The 24654-nt window shown below is 48.0% G+C and overlaps 1 protein-coding gene across 1 annotated transcript in view; it reads left to right on the top strand.

The window, feature by feature from the left end:
• The window catches only part of CD276 (CD276 molecule), a 38761-nt gene extending 30186 nt beyond the window's left edge, over positions 1 to 8575 (top strand). Inside the window, exons 5-8 of the mRNA XM_063142154.1 lie at positions 343 to 483; positions 1792 to 1824; positions 4883 to 4918; positions 6852 to 8575. Coding sequence (XP_062998224.1) covers positions 343 to 483; positions 1792 to 1824; positions 4883 to 4918; positions 6852 to 6874 — 233 coding nt within the window. The 3' untranslated portion in view covers positions 6875 to 8575. The remainder of the gene's footprint in view (positions 1 to 342; positions 484 to 1791; positions 1825 to 4882; positions 4919 to 6851) is intronic.
• Positions 8576 to 24654: the final 16079 nt, after the last annotated feature.

Here is a 24654-nt window from a genome sequence, read left to right as displayed (position 1 = left end):
AGCACCCTCCGGCCCATGTTCCCCAGTTACTTTCCATTGTGCACAGCTGCTCCCCCTCAAGCGCATGGGCAATCCATGTTCCATCAGCAAACGAAAACCCAACTCAGAAGCTTTGTGCAAGGAGCAAAGCCGACGTTGGATCGCTTTCGAATGTGTGAGATTTGCCTATGAGTGTAACGCAACTCCTCTTGCACCCCGTGTGACACCACAAGGTTGTCTGTATGCAGGCAACCTTGCGGTGCCCCCTGTGGGCTCTCCTCCCCTTAAGAGAGGTTTCCTTCTTTTTGTCCAATCGGTGGTGTGGACAGTGACGGTGTCTTCTTTCCCACCCCTCCTTCCCAGGTCAGCACCTCCTGTTTCCAGCGGTGGCTCTCTGGGTAACAGTGGGATTGGCCGTCTGCCTTGTTGTCCTTTTGATTGTCCTGGCATATGTGTGCCAGAAGAAGATCCGACAGAGCTGCAAAGAAGAGAAAGAGAACGCCGGTAATTATAATCGGGTGTGGACTTGTTCCATTTCTGAGCGACGTAATCTTCAGCTCTCCCTTCAAGAAATGGGAAGTCTCGTTACTCCCAAAGAGCTGACCGAGGAAGAAGCCAGGGTAGAGTGATGCGCCAAGACAGGCTTTCTTTTCTGGGGTTTCTTTTTTGGGATGCCCCTTGGCATCTGCCATTCACCCACCCTCAATGGAGCACCACCCCTTTGTGTTGTGTTGGACGTCAACTCTCATCAGCTCCTGCTGTTATGGCCAATGGTCAGGAATCCTGGGAATTGTTGTCCAAAAATCTGGAGGGCATCACATTCGGGAAGGCTGCCCTAATGTAGTTATTTTGAAGGGCATTTGAGGGAGGGAGGGAGGGATAGGCAAAAGTCATCCCCCTGTCCCAGAATGCCCATGTTCCATTCTGTGGTTCCTTAAGGATCATTGAGTAGTAGCCAATGGCATTCAGAATGAAGCAAGGAGAAAATAGGAGCTTGGATATCTGTGAGTATTGTCTTGCTGACTCGAACTCTCCTCTACTACAACAATGGGAGGATGTTGTCTCAGCAGAGGGCTACAACAATGGGAGGATGTTGTCTCAGCAGAGAGCTACAACAATAGGAGGATGTTGTCTCACTCTTCTCAACAGGATGATAAGTTCTGTCATGTGAAGTTGCTGATTTGACTGTTAAGGGTTCTATAGACTGCTGTTGCAAGGTTGGGGAGATGAAGTTTCTGCTGGGCGCCCATTCTTTGAGCCACAGGCCATGGCAGGGGATGATAAAGCACTAACTGCCATACCCCCAAGGAAGTAGCCCGGTCCTCATCAGAATTCTCTCCTGCACATTGGAAGGTCTGACTGGGGGTGGGGGGTCATGACCGTCCCTTGGAACAATAGTGTCATACCAGGCGGGGGAGGGACATAGCAACCATCGCCAGGAGGTCCGTTGCTGCTTCTGGAGCTACCATCAGCAGAGGCTGGTGGCTCCACTGTTAGTGGAATGGTGAATCTGCTCTGGGTTTCAGTCAGAACTTTAAAGGAGGTCTCCATTTACAGTGATCTGCAAATGACCCCCATGCCCCAATCAGAGTGGCTTAAATAAATCTGGGATACTTTGTTCATGTTTACAGGTGTGTGTGTGTTATGTTAGGATTAAGACAATCTGAGTCTTGATCGTCTCAGTATGTTCTGTGATACACAGTGCTGCCTGCCCTGATTTAGGTGTGGGAATTGTAAACCTTTGTCAAATGGATGTTGGTAGGCAACATGTCTCATTTATTCCCCTGCCCCTTTTGTGCTCCCCCTCCCCAGGAATAGAGGATGAAGGAGAAGGATCCAAGACAGGTCAGTCAAGCGTCAAGTCTTTTTCTCTTCGGTTTCTGCCAACTGATCTGACTGCACACATCCCCTCCATCTTAGACTGCTTTCAGAGCACACATGCATAGATGCCCAACTTGGGCGCCATGGGGAACAGGAAGGACTGTCTGCTGGTCTAGGGCTGCTCCTGTTTTGGGGGATCATAGAATCATAGAATAGCAGAGTTGGAAGGGGCCTACAAGGCCATTAAGTCCAAACCCTGCTCAATGCAGGAAGCCACCCTAAAGCATCCCTGACAGATGGTTGTCCAGCTGCCTCTTGAAGGCCTCTAAGGTGGGAGAGCCCACAACCTCCCTAGGTAACTGATTCCATTGTCGTACTGCTGTAACAGTCAGGAAGTTTTTTCTGATGTCCAGCCGGAATCTGGCTTCCTGTAACTTGAGCCCGTTATTCTGTGTCCTGCACTCTGGGAGGATCGAGAAGAGATCCTGGCCCTCCTCTGTGTGACAACCTTTTAAGTATTTGAAGAGTGCTATCATAAGGAGTCGAGCCTCGTGTGGCGCAGAGTGGTAAAGCAGCAGTTTCTGCAGCTGAAACTCTCCCCACAGCCTGAGTTCGATCCCAGCGGAAGCTGGTTTCAGGCAGCCGGCTCGGGTCGACTCAGCCTTCCATCATCCTGAGGTCGGTAAAATGAGTACCCAGTTAGCTGGGGGAAAGGTAATAACAGCCGGGGAAGGCAACGGCAAACCACCCCACTATAAGGCCTGCCAAGAAAACGTCAGCGAAAGCTGGCGTCCCTCCAAGAGTCAGTAATGACTCAGTGCTTGCACGAGAGGATCATAAGGAGTGGAGCCTTCTGGAGACCCCTGGAGAGCTGAATCAAGAACCTTGGAAAGACTATGCACCCCTAGTGCAAACAATACAGAGTTAGATGGACCTGTGGACCTGACTCAGTATCAGGCAGCTTTTGATGTCGTCCCTGCCCCAACCCCCCCTGGTAAATCTCATCCTGCAGCTTAGGATTCCCCTCTGTGCTGCTGCAGCCGGGCTGACAGCCGAGCAGATCTGTGATAAACGGGATTATCGTTTTAATAAAGTCTGATAGCTGCCCTCTGCCGCAATCAAACGGATTAATTGTAAGCCCGGTGATTCCCTTTATCTGCTCGGAGCACAGCGGTAGACGCAGCACGCTCAGGTTGGCTGGTGTCGAATCTTTCCCCGAGACTTCATAGGCTCAGGGCTTTGTTGCCTACCTGCGTGACGGTGGCGTGGCTGACTGCGGTATTTGAAACCAGGGGTGGGGAGGGGAGGTTTGTGAATGCGTTCACCGCTTCTTCCAATAAATGCTCCGTAGCCTTTCCTCTCGTAGGCGGTGCTCGGGCTGACATTTTGCACGCTAACGAGATCGTGCCAGTTGACCGTGAGCCCGGGGAGGAGTTACAGTTTAGCGGTCCCAACTCCCAGTTTTGTTTTTAATGTTTATTTTATTTTAATTTACCGTATTTCTTTGATTCTAAGACACACTTCCCCCCCTCATATAAACACCTCTAAAAACGGGGTGTGTCTTAGAATCGCGGGTGCGTTTATTATTTCTTAGAATCAAAGCCTTTTTTCTGTTGGTGGTACTGAAATTAGTGTGCGTCTTACAATCGATGGTGTCTCAGAATCGAAGAAATACGGTATTACATTTCTATGCCGCCCAGCCAAAGCTCTCTGGGCAGTTTACTAAAATTAAAACCTTTGTATATAAGAACATCAGAAGAGCCCTGAGGCTGGATCAGAGTGAGGGTCCATCTAGTCCAGGACTCTGTTCACACAGTGGCCAACCAGGAATCCACAATTCCATACTGGAATTGAAGGACCTCGAGAAGCAGGTGGAATTCCCCAGGAGTGTAAACTGAGCTGGGGAATAGAAGGTATTAAAGATGGAAATGCCAGGTTGTGAGAGCCAGTGTGGTGTAGTGGCTAAAGTGTTGGACTGGGAATCGGGAGATCCGGGTTCTAGTCCCCACTCGGCCATGGAAACCCACTGGGTGACTTTGGGCAAGTCGCAGGCCCTCAGCCCAACCTACCTCACAGGGTTGTTGTTGGGATAAAATGGAGAGGAGGAGGAGGTATGCCACCTTGGGTTCCTTGGAGGAAAAAGGTGGGATATAAATGCAATTAATAATAATAATAATAATAATAATAATAATAATAATAATAATAGTCCAGCACTCTGTTCACACAGTGGCCAACCAGCTGTCGACCAGAGACACACAAGCAGAACATGAGTGCAACAGCACCCTCCTGCCCATGTTCCCCAGCAACTGGGCGCACAGGCTCACTGCCTCGGATACTGGACGCAGCACATAACCCTCAGGGCTAGTAGCCATGGGTAGACTTCTCCTCCAGGAATTTATCCAACCCCCTTTGAAAGCCATCCAAATATAGTTTGATCATGTGTGATATAAAACCTTTATGGGTGGAACCGTAGGCACGTTTAGATAGAAAAAAAAAGTCCTACAATTCCCAGAATTCCGCAACCAAACCTGTATTTGGTTTTGAATTATTTTAGGCCGCCTTTAATGGTGGAATCCTACTTCATTGTTCTTTACAATAACCCTGGAATCCCGCTTAACAGATCCGGTGCTGAACAGGGTGCCTCTTAGCCACAAAGCTCAGTCCCAGACAAAATTCATGCCTGGTTTTTTCCAGGGTTTGTTAGTTCAGAAGGTTGGAGGAAGGATAAAAGTAGCTTGGGGCGTATTACAACCTGCCATCAGCTCCCTTGGACAACCCAGAAAAAGAGCAGCAGTAAATCAAAGTCGGGGACCTCGAGCTCCCTTGCCTTGTTATAGTTTTGATAGTGACCAGCAGGGGGCAGTGCAGCGCTTGCTGAGGTAGGCAGCTTAGGAAGGAAGGAAGGAAAGAATTTTCTTTGGAGTAGAGTTAAGGTCAACGCAGGTGCCGCGAAATTCTCGTAGACAGAAATTCAGATCCGCCGAGATTCCTGCTGCTCTCTTCAGTCCGTTCACTTGGCATCGTGCTCTGGGGCCCAATAAACTCACACACGTCTCCTCTCTCTTTCTCTTTCCTCCGACAGCTTTGCAGCCCCTGAAGAACATGGACGTCAAAGAAGGTAAAGGAAGTGTCCTCTTGATGGTCGTTAATTTGCTGAGCTGTTTGAGGCGAGAACCTGCATGTATTCAGTAAATGAATTGATGGTCTTCTCCGTGGAAGACTATCAGTGGGAACGGGGCCATAACTCAGTGGTGGAGCAGTTGCTTTGCATGCAGAAGGTCCACTCCATGGCATCTCCATGTAGGACCTTGAAAGACCCATGTCTGAAACCCTGGAGAGCTTCTATCAGGCAGAGTAGGAAATACTGAGCTAGATGGACCAAGGGTCTGACTTGAATGTATGACAGCTTTGTATGTCCCACCAGGCCTGGTTTCATGGTTTCGTGAGCCTCGGGGTAAAGCACCTCCTGATGTTGTGATGTTCTACCAGCTAATTTTGTGGCGGCACAGACAGTCGCGTCCTGGGCTGGAGTTGGTATGAGTTCTCATAGAACAGGGGTGGTCCACCAGCGGTTGCAGAACTGTGTCTCCCATTGTGCCTCACCATTGCCTGTGCTGGCAAGGGCTGATGGGGGATGCAGTCCAACGTCTGGAGGGCCACAAGTTGCCCAGCCCCTGTCGTAAGAAGTCCAGTCAAAAGGCCGACCCAGGAGGTTCACCTTTCATCAGAGCTGGACAATGGAGCAAATTGTGCTTTGGCCTTTCTGCCTCACCTGAAGTGAGTTGGGGTGAGCTTTCCTATCTCCGCCTTGTGCCAAACACAATTATGTTTGCAGATGCTGCACAAAACGGTGTTTGCTGTCAAATGGAATGGGGGAGGGCAACGTCTTATTACTTTTATCCAACTAGTCACCTCCTGGTTTCCCTGCCGTACCCAATGCACACATGCATGCATGCACACATGTACACACACACACACAGGTGGTTGTTAGGCTCCGGAGAAAAACTTTTATTATAGATCAACTTGCTACTCCGCTCCCAAAGGGCAACATTTTATAGGGCACTTTTGAATGCCTTATAGGTATCAGTGAGCCTCGTGTGGCGCAGAGCGGTAAAGCAGCAGTTTCTGCAGCTGAAACTCTCCCCACGGCCTGAGTTCGATCCCAGCAGAAGCTGGTTTCAGGCAGCCGGCTCGGGTCAACTCAGCCTTCCATCCTCCCGAGGTCGGTAAAATGAGTACCAAGCTAGCTGGGGGAAAGGTAATCATGGCTGGGGAAGGCAACGGCAAACCACCCCGCTATAAGGCCTGCCAGGAAAACGTCAGCGAAAGCTGGCGTCCCTCCAAGAGTCAGTAATGACTCAGTGCTTGCATGAGAGGTTCCTTTCCTTTCATAGGTATCAGTAGGAACGTTTGAGAAATCCACAATGGATTCAAATGTGTTCGGATTTCTTTGAATCTCCCTTGCAGATTCTGCAGCAGACCAGCATTTTCGGAGCCTCACCGATTCCACGGGCTGGCGGACCAGGCTTTTTGTTTTTTGTTTTTACTTTCTGGAATTGTACACAAATTTAGTCAAACGCAAATATGAAAAATACATCCCCCCCCCTCCATCCGCTTTATCTACCAGACACCAGAGTGAGGGTAGGTAGCATTGGCCTCTGTCTGATTCTTCTTCGGACATCGTGAAGCCAATTCAGAGTGAGAGCATGTTGAGACGTTAAAATAACCACTACCACAAACCAAAGAGCAGGAACGGGACAGAGAAGCTTCACAGCCACGTCCACATAGCAGATGTGACCGCTTTGGTCCTGTTTGCAAAGCAAACGCCATGCCTGCATTGCCGGGAAGGGGGGCACTCTTGGCTCATCCCTGCCCTGGTCTCTCTGCCTCCTTCTAATGCTTTGGCATGCCTCGTCGGCAAATACAGCATCAGTTACAGGCTTCTAAATGTCCCTTATCCTGCTCCATCGCATGGCGACCTGCCTCTCTTCCTTCCGTCTGGTTATTGATTGTCCCTGTGTTGTTTTAACTCCCCCTCTCTTTCTTTCCAGACATTGGAGAAGAGATTGACTGATGGGGATGAGCAGAGATGCAATAACGACACCCCGGGGTTCATGTTGGCAGGCCGTGCCCTCCCGTCCCGTCCCAGAGACTTTCCTCCAGCGATGGTCTGTAGAAACATGTTGGAGGGACGGCTGCACAGACCTCTTGCCCGGACCTGCACCTTGCTGATTTTGGCCCCGTCGCCTTTCCCCGCTTCCTTCTCATACATAAAGATCAACCCTGGATCGACTTGGCTGCATTCCCCCCCTCTACACCCCCCTCCCCAGAATTCTCATTGTGCGTTTAGACACAGAGCACATCCTCCTTTTCTTCTTACTCATCCTTTCCTCCCCACCCGAAATCCTTCTTCACAGACTTGTGCGCTGCACTGTCAGTTCGACAACAAAGGTCTCATCAACATAGCAAACTCTGCCTTGGCAGGAATGTGGACCCTACTCTGTGCCGTACTGGAAGGGTAGAGAGCATGGATCAACTCGGCACCCTCTGCTGTGAGAGTGACCCAGGAGACTGTGGTGCCCAGAGCCGTTTCAGGTTCTTTTCTGCCACCGGTTGGATTTATGAGCAGGGATTCTGTCTTTTCAATTTTGAGCTAGACCGGTTTGGTCCCCTCCCCTCCCCTCCCCTCTTTTGCTGGAGGCACAATCCTTTGCAGTGGTGAATTTTGAAGTGCAAACCTTAACGATCTGGCCTCCTCATGACAATCCCCATTGCTCAGCCCCTAAGGGCAGGCCAGATATTCAGGCAGCCGTGCTGATCCGGATCAACAAAACACTTCTAGCGTTTTTCATCTCTGCTGGGAGCAGTTCTTTTGTCATGTGGATGGGTCTTAATTGCCCGTTGGAGACCAAGCCCACCCCAAAAGGCTTTGCGTTGCAACAGGGATAGCTCTCAACAGCGCACTTCTGCAGGGGAAATCCATCCCCGTCCTTTTCCTCAGCTGCTGTGAGCGTTGCAACTGTGCTCAGAGATAGGTAGCCTGATGGGTGGCAGATAGTACAATCAGCCCTGCCAATCAAGATGTCCCAGCGCTTTGACCCTGTGAGCCCCCCGATACCACTACATCACGGGTCCTTTGCCACATGTACTTGCTTCTATAACTTCACCATGAGAGCTGCCAAGGAACAGGAAAATGGCCGTAGCTCAGTGGGCAACGCACATGGTGGAAGGCCTCGGGTTTGACCCTTAACATCTCCAACAAGGAGCATCACTAGGAGGTGCCGGCAGGAAGAGATCTCTCCTGTAAACTCCAGAGAGCTGTTGCTAGCTAAAGAAGTCGGCTCTGGACTGGGTGGAGTGATGGACTGGTTTGCTCGGCTGGCCCTGAATCTTAACAGTTAATATAATGCACACAAGTAATAACTTTAAGATTAAGAGTCAACCGTCCTCCAGGTGAGCTGGTCTTCACTCTCCCGTGAAGGAAAGGACTCGACCTTTGCATGAAGATGCCTGGCGTTCAATAACCCCACTTCCCAACTGCACCCTTCATTCTGCAGTTGTTATAAAAGAGAGGTGCAGAACCGTTTTCAGCCCGAGGGGCAAATTCCGGGAACCACATCTCAGTGGTGGGCGGGGCTAAAAGCAAAGGGGAAGAGCCCAAATAGCTGCATATTTTAGCCTGAAGCTCTTACTGCCAGTAACTAAGCTTTAGGAGGGACATTTCAACCTTTTAGAATGTGGAAGGGGGGAATGGAAACCACCAATCAATCAGTGGTTGGGGGAAAGGGGGTGGGGCCAGAGGAAGGGGTGGGGCCATCTGGGGCAGCACCATCCCTCCCATGCACATTTCCTCGGAAGTCAATCCCACTTCATTGAGTGGGGCTCATTGGGCAAGTGTGCCCAGGATTGCAGTCCCAGTGGGCCTTTTGTGCACGCTCAGAGGTCCCTTCCTGCACCACATCTTCCAGGACTAAGCCGCAGCACCAACTTGAACCCTTGATTCTGTGCAACGGGAATGTTGCAGGATCAGGTGCATTTCCTCTCCATTCGTGTTTCTTGATTTGCTGGAAAGGATCGAAACATCCCGAAGGCGCTTTGCAACAACTGTCAACAGCTGTTTGACACGGTGGAGCGCAAATCCAGAACTACAGAGTGAAAATTGGGGCTATTGCAAGAGAAAATGGTTTGGAATTAGATTCAAATGGGGAAGGGTTTTGAAGCAGAGCAGCTGCTTTTTTCATGCAGGAGGTTGCAGGTTCAGTCCATCCTACCTCTGTTTAAAAAGATCTCGGGTAGCAAAGGCTGTGGGGTGGCGGGTAGATTGATTTGGGAGCTTTTCAAGAGTGCCCCTCTTCCAAAAATGTGGGTATCTGGTTTAGGCTTTGATGATGGAAGCCTTTCCCAAACTTGGCCCCAGAGATGTTGGACTACAACACCCATTCTCCTTGGTCATTGTCCATGCTAGCTGGGGATGTTGGGGATTGTAGTCCAACAACCTCTGGGGATCCAAGATTGGAAAGGGCCACTCCGGAGCCCTGTTTAATCTCCTGCATTTGGCTTCTTTGTCACGACGCAACAGGGGGTGGCGTTATACGGATCCATGTGGCCATGTTGTTCCGCCTTAATCGTCTATTTCCTGTATCTGTCCCTACCATGTAACTGCTGTTGGAGTTAATTCCAGTTGTGTTTGGCTCTTGGATTTTAGGAGGAAAGGTATGTCTCTCGAAAAAAAAACCAAGACTGAAAACGTACAGCTGGTTGTGGTACTAGCTAAGGGAAAATCTGCTGGTTGGATTGTTTCCCCTTTTATGATGCTCCGAGGGACATAGCTGTAGATTAAACCAAAGGGTAGATGTAGTTTATTGCATTTCTGTGCATGGCCCAAACGATAGTCAACGAATTTAGAATACAGTGCTAGAACACTCTACATTTAGCACGAACTATGCCAGGGTTAGTCAACTGGTAACCTCCCTGCGTGTTGGACTACAGTTTCCATAATCCCTGTCCATTGACCATGAAGCTTGGGACTTTTCAGTCCAAAACATCTGGAGGGTACCAGGTTGACTACCCTGTCATGTTCACAGAGATCCATTCTGATGGGAGGGGATAACCTCTCCCTCTTCCTCCCACCCCTAAGGAATGGGGCAGGAGAGTTGGAAGTCAGGGAACACTTCAAAGTAGAGTAGGTCTGTACAAAGGTTGGGATAGGGGGCTGCAGGCCAAGTGGAAGGTCTACAACCTCTAATGAGCCAGCGACTGCCAGATGTCTCACCTAAAAGATCTGCTTTCTGTGTCTGAAGACCAGTCTCTTGACAGGTTTTTCAAAAGGGCTAGAAACTTGTGTCATTTATTTTTTATTGAGCTTTAAAATGAATTAGTACTTGGTGCCTTTTGAAATCTAATAAATGCTCAACTCCTTTGGAGAATATTTCCTTTGTTCGTGGTGGAGATGTAGTATTTCTGGACATTTGAAGCCATGGGGTGAACTCTGTGTGTGTGTGTGTGTGTTTGTGTTTGTGTTTGTGTTTGTGTTTCCCCAGTCCAAGTGTTTATATGCCAGTTCCGCCTTGCCCAGGAATTCCCATTTGTAGTCCAGAGAGATTGATCTCAATGAGGACATGAAGTGAAAGCGTATATTGAAGACTGGTATGTTAAGCTATTACGACTAATAGGGACAGAGGACCTGGATTCTATTGTCATTAGGAGGAAATGATGTCATAAGATGAAGCTTTTGTAAGTGGTAAACGTGGTGCACATTTCAACCCACCCACCCACCCATTTTCTCAAACGATGCATCTGGGTTTTCTCAGTTGAGCTGGTAAAAGGAGTATGTGAAGTATTTGCTAGGGTTATTTTTAAGCAGCTATTTTATGCATTTTTGAGGATGGAGAGAGGGGAAGAAATAGAATAGTAGAGTTTGAAGGGGCCTATAAGGCCATCGAGTCCAACGCATTGTTACCTGCCTCAAGACTCTTTGGAAAGAGCTGTCTAGAAATTAAAACAGTTAAAGTTGCACAGAATGCTCTCTTTTCTTTTCTTTCTTGAAAGCCCCTCATCAAAGTGTTAAGGAGGTATCTTCCAAGAGAGTTCAGCCTCTTTCTGGATTTCTCCTGCTCACCAAACAAAATTTGCCAACAGGCAGATGGCGCAGTCAATCCGCCCACAAGACAAGTGAATTCAATCTAGAGCTGAAACAGATTTAGGTTCTGCTGATTGTAATTTGTTTCCAAAGTTTGATACAGGGTGTGCTTCCAGACAAGGCTTCCAACACCCGTCCCCATTCACAGAATTTTACAAGCATCCGGACTTCGTCCTCGTCCTCCAGATGTTTCAGCCTACAAGTCTCACCAGCCCTAGCCAGCATAGCCAGTGGAGGATTGTGGGGGTTGTAGGCTAAAACATCTGGAGGGCTTCAAGTTGCCCACCCTTGCTTTTTATCCTTCACATTTGCCATGGACCCAATTGCGATCTCTTCCCCATCTGTGTGCATCTACTTTTTGCAATGGGAAGGAGGCTGCTATGGGTGCCAAATGGAGACCTTCTCATTATAAACAATAGGGGGCGCCTGCCTCATTGGGACTACAGTGGGGTTGAAGGCGTCCCTCTACTAGGGTTGCCATGTGTTCCGGATAACGGGGAATGTTATGGTTTCCAAGCATTTCCAAAACGTCCCGCAGGTCAGTCAAGAATCCTGGTCCGGCCAGCCAGAGAAATCCCAACCTCCGAAATGGTGCCTTGAGCCTGCTCAGTGGAGTGGCAGCAGCAGAGAAAAAGATGCATCAATCTGGCACCTTTTCCAGAGTGACACCGCTCCTCCATATGCTCAGTTCAGGCACTGTGTAGAAGAGGAACAACAGCAAGGAAAGGCGCACGTGCTCTCCTCATGCTGCCTGAGTCCCATGCAATGCAAAGGAGTTTGGAGGACTTGGCTGGTTGTGGTCACAGTTTTAGGGTAAGCGACCGGGTGATTTGTGGGGGAAGAAAGAGAGTTTTTTGGGGGGTGAGGGGGTGGAGGAGAGGAAAGGAGAGAGGGGAGAAATAAAAGAAACCCCCCCCCCAAGAAAACATTGTCCTGGTTTTGTGGATTCAGAATATGGCAACTCTACCCTCCACCACAATCTCAACCTGGCTCTTGATCTCTTCCTCCTCCTCCTGTGCTGCCTATTTCATTAAAGAAATAGCCTCCCCTTGGGTAGTTGGTATTTGGGAAATGTCACATCTATCTACTTTGACTCCGACACACTGAAATGCAAAACACCACCACCACCACCACCTGAATTAAGATTCCTTCCATTCCCAGATTGCCTTTAGTGTGAAATGTTCATTTCAGCTCTGGAGTCCGTATTCCCCGATGAAGTCATAGTTGCAAAGAAAAGGAAAGAGTCCTCCTCGCACACTCCATCAGCCCCCTCTGAATGAAACATGCTGATTTGAAAAATGCCCCCTCTGACTCCAACGGGGCTGACTTCATCGTAAACGTGCTTTGGATGACAACTGAAACCAGAATGTGCACCAGGCAAATCCAGGAGTCTGATAGATGCATTTATTTAATTATTATTTTAATTAGCTGCTCTTCTGCTGAAGCTCTCAAGAGTGGTGTACAGCAATAAAAAGCAAAAAGAATAAAATAAAGCAGCACATGCCAAAATACAATGGAAAGAGAACAGAATAAGTTACACTGGTTACCGGTGCATTTCGGAGCCCAATTCAAAGTGCTGGTTTTGACTTTAAAGGCCTTAAACGGTTGAAGGTCCGCCTTCACCCAGATCAGCCTGCCTGCGCTTTAAGATCAGAAAAAGAGGCCCTTCTCATTTGCCCACCCGTGAGAGCAGTTAGATGGGTGATCACACAGGAGAGGGCCTTCTCTGCAGTGGCCCCAACCCTTTGGAACAAGTTGCCATCAGAGGTCCGCCATGCTCCATCATCACAGGCTTTTAAGAAGGCCTTACAAACATTATTTTACCATGGCCTTCTCTTGACATGACTGCTGTGGTTGATAACTCCCAAGCCAACTCCCAAGTTTTTGTGGGCACTCAAACAAGACCCTTTCAATGGGTCCCCTCCCTCAGGGAGTCTAACTTCTCACCACCACTGCCACCAACTGCTCTTGGTCTTCATCATTGCTATGACTTGTTTGCTTGACAGGCAGAGAGCCGATGCACAAGCAGGTAGGGGCATCTACTGCTCTTGTTTCTCACCACTAGAGTGACCATATGGAAAGGAGGGCAGGGCTCCTGCATCTTTAACAGTTGTCTAGAGAAGGGAATTTCAGCAGGCGTCGTTGCATGTAGCACCGCGTGAAATCCCCTCTTCATCTAGTTAAAGCTGCAGGAACCCTGCCCTCTTGACCAGCTACAAAAGAGGGCAGGGCTCCTGCAGCTTTAACTGTTGTGATGAAGAGGGGATTTCACCAGGAGCTGCATAAATACCAATGACACCTGAAATTCCCTTTTCTATGCAACTGTTAAAAGCTGCAGGAGCCCTGTCCTCCTTTCCATATGGTCACCCTATTCACCACCACCCTTGTCTGGGCCAGAACAAGAGGCAGGTGAACCAACAGGATGCAGTGGTGAACAGGAGGAGTAAGTCCAGGGAGTTGTTGCCAGTGGGCCTCTGCTAAGGTGTGGACCCTCAGCAGGTGCCCAATTATGCCTACCTTTGATGGTGGCCCTGGGGATATACTATAGTATCTTTCTGTTGGAGCTGTACCCAGAACCCAGGTGGGCACAGTTGAGAGAAATCTACACACACACACACACACATCTTGCATCCACCCAGATGTTACTAATGCAAGCCGGGTCAGTGCCTTATTCCAGAAGTATATCTTGGAGACATGCTCTGGTGCACATTGACCTGACATTCTGCAACCACCACCACGAGGCCTACTGGTTTGCTAGCCAGGCGACTAGAACAATTAAATCTGGGGCAAGGATCGGAATGAGGGTACAGCTACTAAATCCCCAGCCCCTCTTCCCTTTAACTGGCCTGCTTCTCTCGCACCCTGTCTGCTGAGGATGACTTCAGAAGAAGCATCCGTTCTCTTCCCAGTTGTTGTGAATTTGATTGCCAAGGTGGATGGTAAAGCCGGCCAAGATCCGTGTGCAGCAAATCGATACTTCCGATAGAGTAGCCATAAAAATATTAAAGTGCCTAAGTGCTGAAATGCTCAACTACTTAATAGAAGTGCAACCGATAGCAACAAGAATCTTAATGAGGTCTCATTAGAGTGGAAAACATCTGAAGCTCAGAGCAATTATACAAATTTCACTTTCGTCAGTTAGCCAATGCACAAGAACAAGCAGACTCAAAAAGCGTGGGGTGGGGGTGGGGTGGGGGAGACCCACTACAGATTTGATGGGTAACCCAGGAGAGCTGCCTTTGGTCCAGTGCACTCCAAGCAGGACTGGTTGGGCGCAGTGAACATGGTGAAAGCACTTTGGAGTAACAGTTGGGTCGGTTCGGAGCAACATCTTTACTGTGGGATGCCAGTGAACAGTGCCGGCTCCAGGGCTTTAAGACAAGAAACTCCCAGTGGGTCCACTCCATCGAGAAGTCCACCGTTGCCACCTTCTGCTGCTGCTCCTCTTTCTCTTCATGGCTTGCTTGACAGGCTGAGTGCCAGTGAGCATGTCGGCAGTGGCACCTACTGGTCCTCCTTCTCATCTCCTTTGTTGTCTGGGCCAGAGCAAGAATCAGGTTGCTATGGTGAGGAGGAGGAGCAAGTCCAAGGGGTTCTTGTCAGTGGGACATGGGCCCTCAGTAGGTGCCCAACCATGCCTACCCTCAATGCTGGCTCTGCTAATACACCAGAACAAAAGAACATTGGAGGACCCATAGATCATACCAAGGGTCCATCTAGTCCTGTATTCTATTCACACAGGGGCCAACCAGCTGCCCACAGGAAACCCACAAGCAGGAAATGAGTGCAACAGCACCTTCCCATCCATGTTCCTCAGGAACTGGTGTGCCTAGGCATAATGCCTCTGATACCAGAGGTAGCATATAGTCATCAGGGCTGGTAGCCAAGGATAGCCTTCTCTATGAATTTGCTAAGCCCCTTTTAAAGCCATCCAAATTGGTGGCTGTCGCTACATCTTGAGGTAGCAAATTCCATAGTTTGACTGTCTGCTGTGTGAAGAAGTCCTTCCTTTCATCTCTCCTGAATCTCCCACCAATCAGGTTCATGGGTTCTAGTATTATGAGAGAGGGAGAAAAATGACTCCTTATCCACATTCTCTACAGCAGGCACAATGGCTTAATTCAGATTATTCCCGAGTAGACCATCCTTTATGAAACCAGCACTCTCCAGAAGTATTCAACTACAACTCCCAATATCCCCAACTAGTATGACCCATGAGAGTTGTAGACCAACATATCTGGAAGGCACCAGGTTGGGGGAGGCTGCATTAGACCCTATCTAATCACTGACGTTATCATGATTCTTGCTTTCTTGCTACTTTGACTATCAGGAGTGTCCGTCATGAAATGAATCCATTTTTAACTGTTTCAGGCCGTAGCTAGACATAAGGTTTATCCCAGGATCATCCCGGGTTCGTCTCTGCCTGAACGCTGGATGCCCTGTGTGGCACTTAGATGAACAGGTTTGACCCCAGGACAATCTTGGGATAAACTTTAGGTCTAGCTACGGCCTCAGTCGTTGCCATTTTGAACACATGCATAAGAAATACAAATATGTCAATTTAGGACCATCATACACCCAAGGAGAAAAGAAACCCGCTGCAAAAAGTAGCCCTCATGTCGAGGTGTCCACTTTCCAGGTTGTCCCGGCACCCTTTGCAAACACAGCTTGGAGTTTTTGCAACTGAAGCGGCAGAAATTGGCTTCCAGCGCATAATGAATAAATCGGTTCCATTTAACAGATAGGGAATCTTTAGTGGGTTGGATCCGCCAGAAACTCTATCCAAGAGTCTTTATCCAGCTTAATTCTAGCAGATCCATATAACAGGAGAATTTTTTTTTGTCCGACGCCACAGGTGTGCTTTTGGAGATGGTCTTCCTTGAAGAGTCATCATGGACATCATTTGAGATCAAAACAAAAGGCTGTCTATGCCTTCACGCGTTTGCGAGAACATTTCATTGGCCAAGTATTTCTCCAAACGGGGGAGATTTGGGAGGTGCTTTATTGTTTTCACTAGAAATCTGTATTTCTAGAGCTCTGTTTTTAGATATGCAGTTTGGCCAGACCAAGATCAGGCTAAGACTGACTGTACTATGAGGCAGTGAGGTGGCCGCCTCTGGATCCTTTTTGGCCTAGGCTGGCCGGCTTAGTCGCTTTCTCCCAGCACATCGCATTGCGAAAGGCTCCTAAGTGAGCATGCAGAGAAGAAGCCAAGCCAGACCATGCCCCCCCCCCAAGCAGGCATTTCCCAAGTGCATGCGCTGCTCTGCACGTGTGGCGGGCAAGTGATAGTGAAGTGCTGGCAAGCAGAGAAGGATGTGCCATATAGCCTGCTCCATACTTCATGTACCACACTTCAAGAAGGATGCAGACAAGCTGGAGTGTGTTCAGAGGAGGGCCACCAGGATGATCAGGGGTCTAGAAACAAAGCCCTATGAGGAGAGACTGAAAGAACGGGGCATGTTTAGCCTGGAGAAGAGGAGACTGAGGGGAGACATGATAGCACTCTTCAGGTCACAAAAGGAAGGCCAGGATCTCTTCTCGATCCTCCCAGAGTGAAGGATGGAATAACGGGCTCAAGATAAAGGAAGCGAGATTCCAGCTGAACATCAGGAAAAACTTCCTGACTGTTAGAGCAGTATGACAATGGAATCAGTTACCTAGGGAGGTTGTGGGCTCTCCCACACTAAAGGCATTCAAGAGGCAGCTGGACAGCCATCTGTCAGGGATGCTTTAGGGTGGATTCCTGCATTGAGCAGGGGGTTGGACACGATGGCCTTGTAGGTCCCTTCCAACTCTGCTATTCTATGATTCTATGATTCTACTTGAAATATTGTCACACAGAGAAGGCCCAGGAGGATGGTTTTTTCCACTGTGGCACCCCGGCTGTGGAATGAGCTCCCCAGAGAGGTCTGCTTGGAGCCTATACTGTACTCCTTTCATCACCAGCTGAAGACCTTTTTATTCTCCCAGTATTTTAACACTTAATTTTAACTTAAATTTAAATTTTACTGTTCTAACTCTGTATTTTAATCTTATATCAATTTTTGCTGTGTGGTTTTATCCTGGTTGTGCTTTATTATACTGTGTTTTGTATTTGTGTTTTTAACCTGTTGGTTGTTTTATTATGGTTTTAATTTTTGTGAACCGCCCAGAGAGCTTCAGCTATTGGGCGGTATAAAATGTAATAAATAAAATAATAAATAAGTAAATAAATAAATAAATGCCAGAGTGCAGGACACGTAATAATGGGCTCAAGTTACAGGGAGGCAGATTCCAGCTGGAGATCAGGAAAAACTTCTTGACTGTTAGAGCAGTATGACAATGGAACCAGTTACCAAGGGAGGTGGTGGGCTCTCCCACACTAGAGGCCTTCAAGAGGCAGCTGGACAACCATCTGTCAGGGATGCTTTAGGGTGGATTCCTGCATTGAGCAGGGGGTTGGACTTGATGGCCTTAGAGGCCCCTTCCAACTCTTCTATTCTATGATTCTATGATTCATCAGCTAGCCTGCTGTCCTTGGATGGGATAAATGCTGCTGTCCCATTGCCAGTGCTGAAGTAAGATTTAAGTGTTGAAGTAAGAGTCAAGTGTTGGGCCGTAGCTTTGCATGGAGAAGGTCCCAGGTTCGATTCCCAGCATCTCCAGGTAGGGCTAGGAAAGAATACTGCCTAAAACCCTGGAGATCCCTTGCTGCCAGTCAGTGTCAACTATATTGGGCCAGATGGACCAGTGGTCTGAGGCTGTTTCCTGTGTTTCTAACCATGAAGCTGGTGCAAATGCAATTCTTGGAACTGGGAGGATGGGGGACGGGAGGGAAAGCCTGGCTCTAAAAAGGAAAGCGAGAATGTAGAACGTTTGTCATGCTGAACAATGCAGAAGCCAGGATGGGATACTGCTGGCATATGCCGAAAAAAGAGGAGGAGGAGGAGGAGGAGGAGGAGGAGGAGGAGGAGGAGGAGGAGGAGGAGGAGGAGGAGGAAATGATGCTGTAAAGCAAACACAGACTCCAAAGGCACTGCATATTACAGAATTTAATGATCTGGAGGAGCTGTGCATCTGATTTACAAGCCAACAAGGGAGAAGAGGAGAGTCATGGGCTGGAACAAGATGGTTTGTATTGGATTAAAGTAAGTTTTTTTTAAAAAAAAAGTGCTCTGTGTGGCAGCCGAGGGGATGTTTTTGAAACAAATGACATGGGTTCCCGCAGTTAACAGATGCCTGCCAGCCAAAAGAGGCACTGCATGCACCGTCGTCCTTCGACTGCCAAAATCACCTTGTGTATCATTAGATGCCATGTATATGCCTTCCGAACAAAGGAGGCGTTTGTTATGGCCGTGTGAGGCTGTTTCTTCAAATGTGACATTCCACAGTTCGAAGTTCTTGTCACGCTGCGATGGGGGCAGCTGGATTTTGCAGTTCTGGGAGGGCCGCTGAGTGCCTTGCGGTGACCGTGTCTGGGACTGGAAGGAACCCAAAGCACACTCTCTCTGCTCATCAATGCGGCACAAAACCGTGGCACGATTTTGCAAGCTCTCTGCTGCTCAACTTATAGTAACAGGGGTATTGCTAGGGCTAGGCCCTGGAACTATTCCCCTGGGCCCCGGAACTATTCCCCTGGGCCCCGGAACTATTCCTCTGGGCCCCGGAACTATTCCCCTGGGCCCCGGAACTATTCCCTTGGGCCCCGGAACTATTCCCCTGGGACCCGCGTCCATTGATGCCAAATGATTTTTTCTTTCTTTTAAGATTAATTGTATGGGGTGGGAGCAATTTTCATATGGGAGGAAAAGAGAGAAGTGTGAATGGGGAGACAGAAGTGGGGATGGGAGAGCAGAAGAAAGCAAATTAATTGTAATTAAAGAGGAACTCCTGTTTTGGGTTGATCTGGGCTGGGATGCATGTTAAAGAATTTATTTTATTTGAGGGGACTCGGAGGAGAAATTCACTGGCTGGCTTTGTCTCTTGTGAAATTTATATAAATCCTAGTAATTATTTCTAAATCTGCATGTATAAATTAGCATATGCAAATGCCTGTGCTATGGGACTGGGTTCCAACTCTTTCAAGTGCCTAGCAACACTCCTGGGTAGCGCTATCCCCAGGAGCTGCTGAGCTGCCACAGGTTACCCTAAAACAGAGTTGGAGACCGACAATGTCTGGGCACCCAAGGTGGGCCACCACTTCTTTATGCTTGCCTGGAGGAGCTATGCATGCATTCAGATGTGCATAGACCCAGCTTCACACTGATGTGGCTGCTAAATAGTGGTGGATGCACTGAGAGGGCGGGGGGAAGGCATGGCCAGCAGGCACAATCCCATTCTCCTTCATACATATATTGAATGAGGGGGAGGGGGGGCATATGAACAGTCCTAGTATAAACCTGGTGGAGTTGGGACTGGTGGAGGTTGGTAGCTCTGCTGGCAGCAGAGTGGTTAATCTGGAGGGGATCTACACTGCGTACTGAAGGCGCTTGCGTGCGCCTCCAGTGCGCCCCGAAAACGATTGTGTAGATCCTGCCTGGAACAGGCGGAGGAGAAGGTGGGGCGGCTTCTTCTGCCGAGCTCTCCGACCCGGGTGGCTCTTTCGCCGGCAGCAGGAGGCCGGCGGGGAGGTGGGCGGCGGCGGCGGCAAGGACGCGGCCGGATTCCCCAGCCTCCTCCTCCTCTGCCTCTTCCTCCGCCTCTTCCAGGCAGGATCTACACAATCATTTTTGGGGCGCACTGGAGGCGCACGCAAACGCCTTCAGTACGCAGTGTAGATCCGCCCCTGCTCTGGGTTTCCGTCAGAACCAGTCAGAACTCCAAAGGAGCTATCCAAAATGTGGAGCACTGACTGGTTCTGCAGAGCAACTTGTGTAGCCCGTTTCGGGTTCTGGCTGAAACTCAGAGTAGATCCATCGTCCCACTGACATCAGAGCCATCAGCCTCCACTGGTAGGGACTTAATAACGGGGTGATGTTAAAAGTATGTTCCTAGTTTTAACTGTGAAATATTGGAGGCTTTCATGGTGCCGTCTTGCTGGGCAAAGGCGGACTGAATGGTAGAGTGATGAGCATCCCCTCTTACAGTGAAACATCTCTGGTGAGGTACCAGATTGGTTGCCTAGAAGGTCTCTTGGAAAAAGAACCCTGACGCGGACACCCCAGACCCCAAATTTCTCTCCCCTGCATATCCTTTTCCTGGTGTCCTCTGATCAGTATTTTATCATCTTCTATGTGCTGTTCGCAGACACAAGCACTTGAATAAACCACGTCATTTGGAAGCAACACAAGCCTGGCTGTACAATATACTTACGAAACCTTAATCGTGAAGCTGGGCATATATACATTATGCTCATTCACCTGTGTCGTGAGCTGGCTGTAAGTGGCACATTATGAAGGCGCATTTGCAATGCTCATTAAGCGTCCCCCAGGCTAATTAAATAATTAAAAGAAGATAATTTTCTATACAGTCCAAAGGCCATTGTTCAGTTCTTTTTAATTGAATGGATCCTTGCGTAGGTGGGTGGTGGGTTTTGTTTGAACTCACTGACTTACAAGTCCTTTTTGATACTCCATAAAACCTCCCTTATTGGTGGCACAGGAGAGATAATGCATTTTGGACACAATGAGTTCGGCTTATGTCATTTTGTGACAGAGCGCCAATAAGTCAACAAATGGATTTCTCCAGAATAGCAAAATAACTCAGATTCCAAACCAAAGTTCCCATAATAAAATAATCATTCTGAGCTGGTATGTGACCAGAAGGAATTACTACTACTACTACTACCACTCCTCCTCCTCTTACCTTTTCTCACTGGTGGCGGTTTTTCTAGACAGACATGATGTCCTTTGCCAGGTCATGCTGTCTTTTACTGATTCAGGAATTTCCTGACAATTGAGCACACTTTAAGTATGACTGCTTTCTGGATGTTGGTGTGGGTGGATTTTGGTAGGCCCAGTTTCTGAAGATTTTCTATATAGTTTTTTTGTTATGTGATTCCAGTGATTGCTGTGACTAATGGAATTATTGTGACTTTTTCCTGTTTCCATAGTTCTTTAACTTCCATGGCCAGTGAGATATATATGCTGAACATGTATCTCTCCTTAATCTATAGGCCAGGGGTGCAGCACCTGACATTCTTCTGGCCGCCTATCGCTGGGTGGTGTTTCCTGGCTGTTGCACGGTTCCCTCACCCTTGCACTCTAAATTCCTCTTCTAAAGCACATCGACTTGCAGGAAGAGCTTTACTCCCAATCAGAAAGCCAGTGTGGTGTAGTGGTTAAAGCATTGGGCTGGGACCGGGGAGACCGTAGGTGAAGTCCCCACATGGACTATGAAACTCACTGGTGGACTTTGGGCCAGTTACTGAGTCTCAGCCTGACCAACCTGCACAGGGTTGTTGTGAGGATGAAAAGGGAGAAGAGGAGGATCATGTACGTCAGCTTGGGTTCCTTCGAGATAGGGCAGGAGATGAATGTAACACATAAATGAAAAAGCTAAAATATGCTGGTGGTTTTGGTAGTTCTCATATGTTGGCTCTGCACACCACAGAGAAGCCCGTGAGAGCTTCTCTGAAACAGGATTCAGTCCTTGAGCTGATAGAGGTTCAACAAGCATGCACGCTATTCCTGAGCTATATCAAGGATCAGACCTGGGGCCTCCTGTGTGCAAAGTATGTGACCTCCACCCATAGGCAACAAATAAAAGGCATCCAAGTTAAACCTGTAGATCTGAGCTTGTGGGGTAGGGTAACCCAGCATTCCCTAACCTAGGGTCTTCCAGAGGTTTTGGACTACAGCTTCCAGCAGCCCCAGCCAGCATGACCAGTGGTTGGGGATGATGGGAGCTGTAGTCCAAAACATCCAGAGGGCATCAGGTTGGGGATGGCCAGCTTAAACAGTAGCATTATCGTGTAGATAAAAAAGTGAGAGGAAAGAAGATGTGGATGCTGAAAGGATACCATAGACTCTTATGGACCATAATCATTGCTGTAGGAGTGCATTCATTGGTGTTCTCTCTCTGTCTCGGTCCCAGAAGGCCACATCGATGGATGGAAGGTAATGGCTATGTGTATTCTACAATGCGCCACCAATCAATAAGGGAAGCCTGCAAGGTAGCACCGACTCCTTTATTAACTTATACATTTCATTCCACAATATGCTTGGTGTTTGTTCAATCCCTCCTCTCTCTCTCTCTCTCACACACACACAATATATATATATATATATATATATATATATATATATATATATATATATAGTTTTATTCCTCCCAGTGGGTTTCCTTGAAAAATGAGCTCCTTAATGATGGATTAGGAGTGGAGGGCAGCGTTCAGCTTGGCACTACCCTAATTATTTTTATTGTCACCAGTCCTTTCAGATTGAATATGCAAAATAAGCCTTCGTGCGCTACAATAGTTCTCATGGTTCATTTTTTCTCACTCTGGAAGGTATGGTAATGTGATGTCCAGCTTGAGAGAGCTTTTTAGCCACAAGGACTAAGTGTACCCGGTGTGTGTGTGTGTGAGAGAGAGAGAGAGAGAGAGATGGGGGTGTCTTGGAACACCCCCCCCAGCCCACTTTAGATTTGTTTCCGACTCCAAAACAGGTTGGCTGTTGCAGTTTCCAAGGACTCCCCCCCCCCACTGATCCCCCAAACCCAGCTGCCCCCCACCCGTGCCCCTCACCTGAAGACTCCACTTGCACCAGCGGGCCACCTATCTTCCAGAAGATGCACTCTGGCCTGTCGTACATAGAGTCATAGAATAGCAGAGTTGGAAGGGGCCTATAAGGCCATCGCAAGCTATGGTGGCAGGACATGGCCTTTCCCAGCCACCGTAGTTTACAACACATGGCTTGATGGTGCAAGCAGAAGCTTCAGGTGTTTCCCACAGGTAAGCAGGGGGCAGCAGCCAGCCATCAGCTGAATTGGCCCAAAGCACTTGGCCGCTTTGCGTTGAGGCGGCCCAAACCGTTCCTGAATTGGATTCGTGTTGAGATACGCCAACTTGGCCTGCTTTTACTCAGATTTGGGGTTTGGGACTGAGGTGGTGTACACGCCATGTAATTTGTTTTCTTGGTTCATTTGTAATTATAGCTATTGGCTGGAAATATTCACACTGAAGAGTGGGAGGTCAATTTGTTAAGCAAGTGCTTGCCAAACCATTGCATCTTCAAAATGTTGTCCCTGTGTTTTTAGGGAGGTCCTCGGGACATACTACATTTCAGGTGGGTATCTAGAATTTAGGGACATAAAGAAGAGCTATGCTGGATCAGCCCTATCTAGTCCACCTTTCTGTCCCCACAGTAGCTAAGCAGATGCTTATTGGAAGCCCAGAAGTAGGACATGAGTGCAATAGCAAACTCCCATTTGTGATCCCAACAACTGATATTGAGAGGCATTCTAGATAAGACATAGAATCATAGCATAGCAGAGTTGGAAGGGGCCTACAAGGCCATCGAGTCCAACCCCCTGCTCAATGCAGGAATCCACCCTAAACCATCCCTGACAGATGGTAGTCCAGCTGCCTCTTGAACCACCATTTCTTTCCTCTGTCTTTTACTACTCACGTATCTGAAGAAAGCCTTTTTATTGCTTTTAGCATCCCTCGCTAATCTCAGCTCATTCTGAGCTTTAGCCTTCCTGACGCCATTTCGGCACTTCTGGTTGAATATTTTCATCAGGACTAGGGATGCAGCAATTTCATTAAATCATTTCTGTATGTGTTCTGTGGACAGTCTGGTGTCATTTTTTAATGGACCCCAGAACTGTTGTTGTTTAAATGGATACTGTTGTTTTATACTGTTTTTTAATATATATATATATATATATATATATATATATAGTTGATGGTTTAAAATTTTGTATACTTTTTTATTTCCCCCTTTTTTAACTTTTGTAAACCGCCCAGGGAGCTTTGGCTATGGGGCGGTATATAAATTAAATAAATAAATATTGGAGATTCTTTTTTAACCATAATTTTGTTCTACTTGCGCAAAGGCGCTAATGTGCACTAGTTTGTTTGTTTATTTATTTATTTATTTATTTATTACATTTTTATACCGCCCAATAGCTGAAGCTCTCTGGGCAGTTCACAAAAATTAAAAACTTGAAGAGCATAAAAATGACCAACAAATTTAAAACACAAATACAAAAGCACAACCAGAATAAAACCACACAGCAAAAATTAATATAGGTTCAAATATGAGATCAAAACAGCAAAGTTTAAATTTAAGTTAAATTAGGTGTTAAAATACTGAGAAAATAAAAAAGGTCTTCAGCTGGTGATGGAAAGAAAACAATGTAGGTGCCAAGCGAACCTCTCTGGGGAGCTTGTTCCACAACCGGGGTGCCACAACAGAGAAGGCCCTCCTCCTAGTAGCCACCTGGCTCCCTCCCTCCCTCCCTCCCTTCCTTCCTTCCTTCCTTCCTTCCTCACCTCTAAGATACATTAGCACAAAAGCACAAAAGCAAATTAGCACAACGACCCCCCACCCTAAAATGAAAAAAAAAATGGTCTGCAAATCTGAGGAATCCACGTGACTTGGAGGAAAAACCTGGTCTGCTGCAGAATCCAAACTGATTTGAATCTGTTACAGATTTCTCCATTATCCCTGAACATGACCATAGCAGACATTGGTAGCCTTGTTCTCCGCTAGCAAACAGACCTGGCTTTGCACAGGGTTGAAATAGCCCTTGGTGCAATGCAATGAGGCCTTCAAGCATAGGTACCC

This window comes from Elgaria multicarinata, chromosome 16 (genome assembly GCF_023053635.1).
Source record: "Elgaria multicarinata webbii isolate HBS135686 ecotype San Diego chromosome 16, rElgMul1.1.pri, whole genome shotgun sequence".
In the NCBI taxonomy this organism is placed as follows: Eukaryota; Metazoa; Chordata; class Lepidosauria; order Squamata; family Anguidae; genus Elgaria; species Elgaria multicarinata.
The sequence above is the reverse complement of the archived record's forward strand: the minus strand, read 5'-3'. Positions and strand labels throughout refer to the sequence as shown.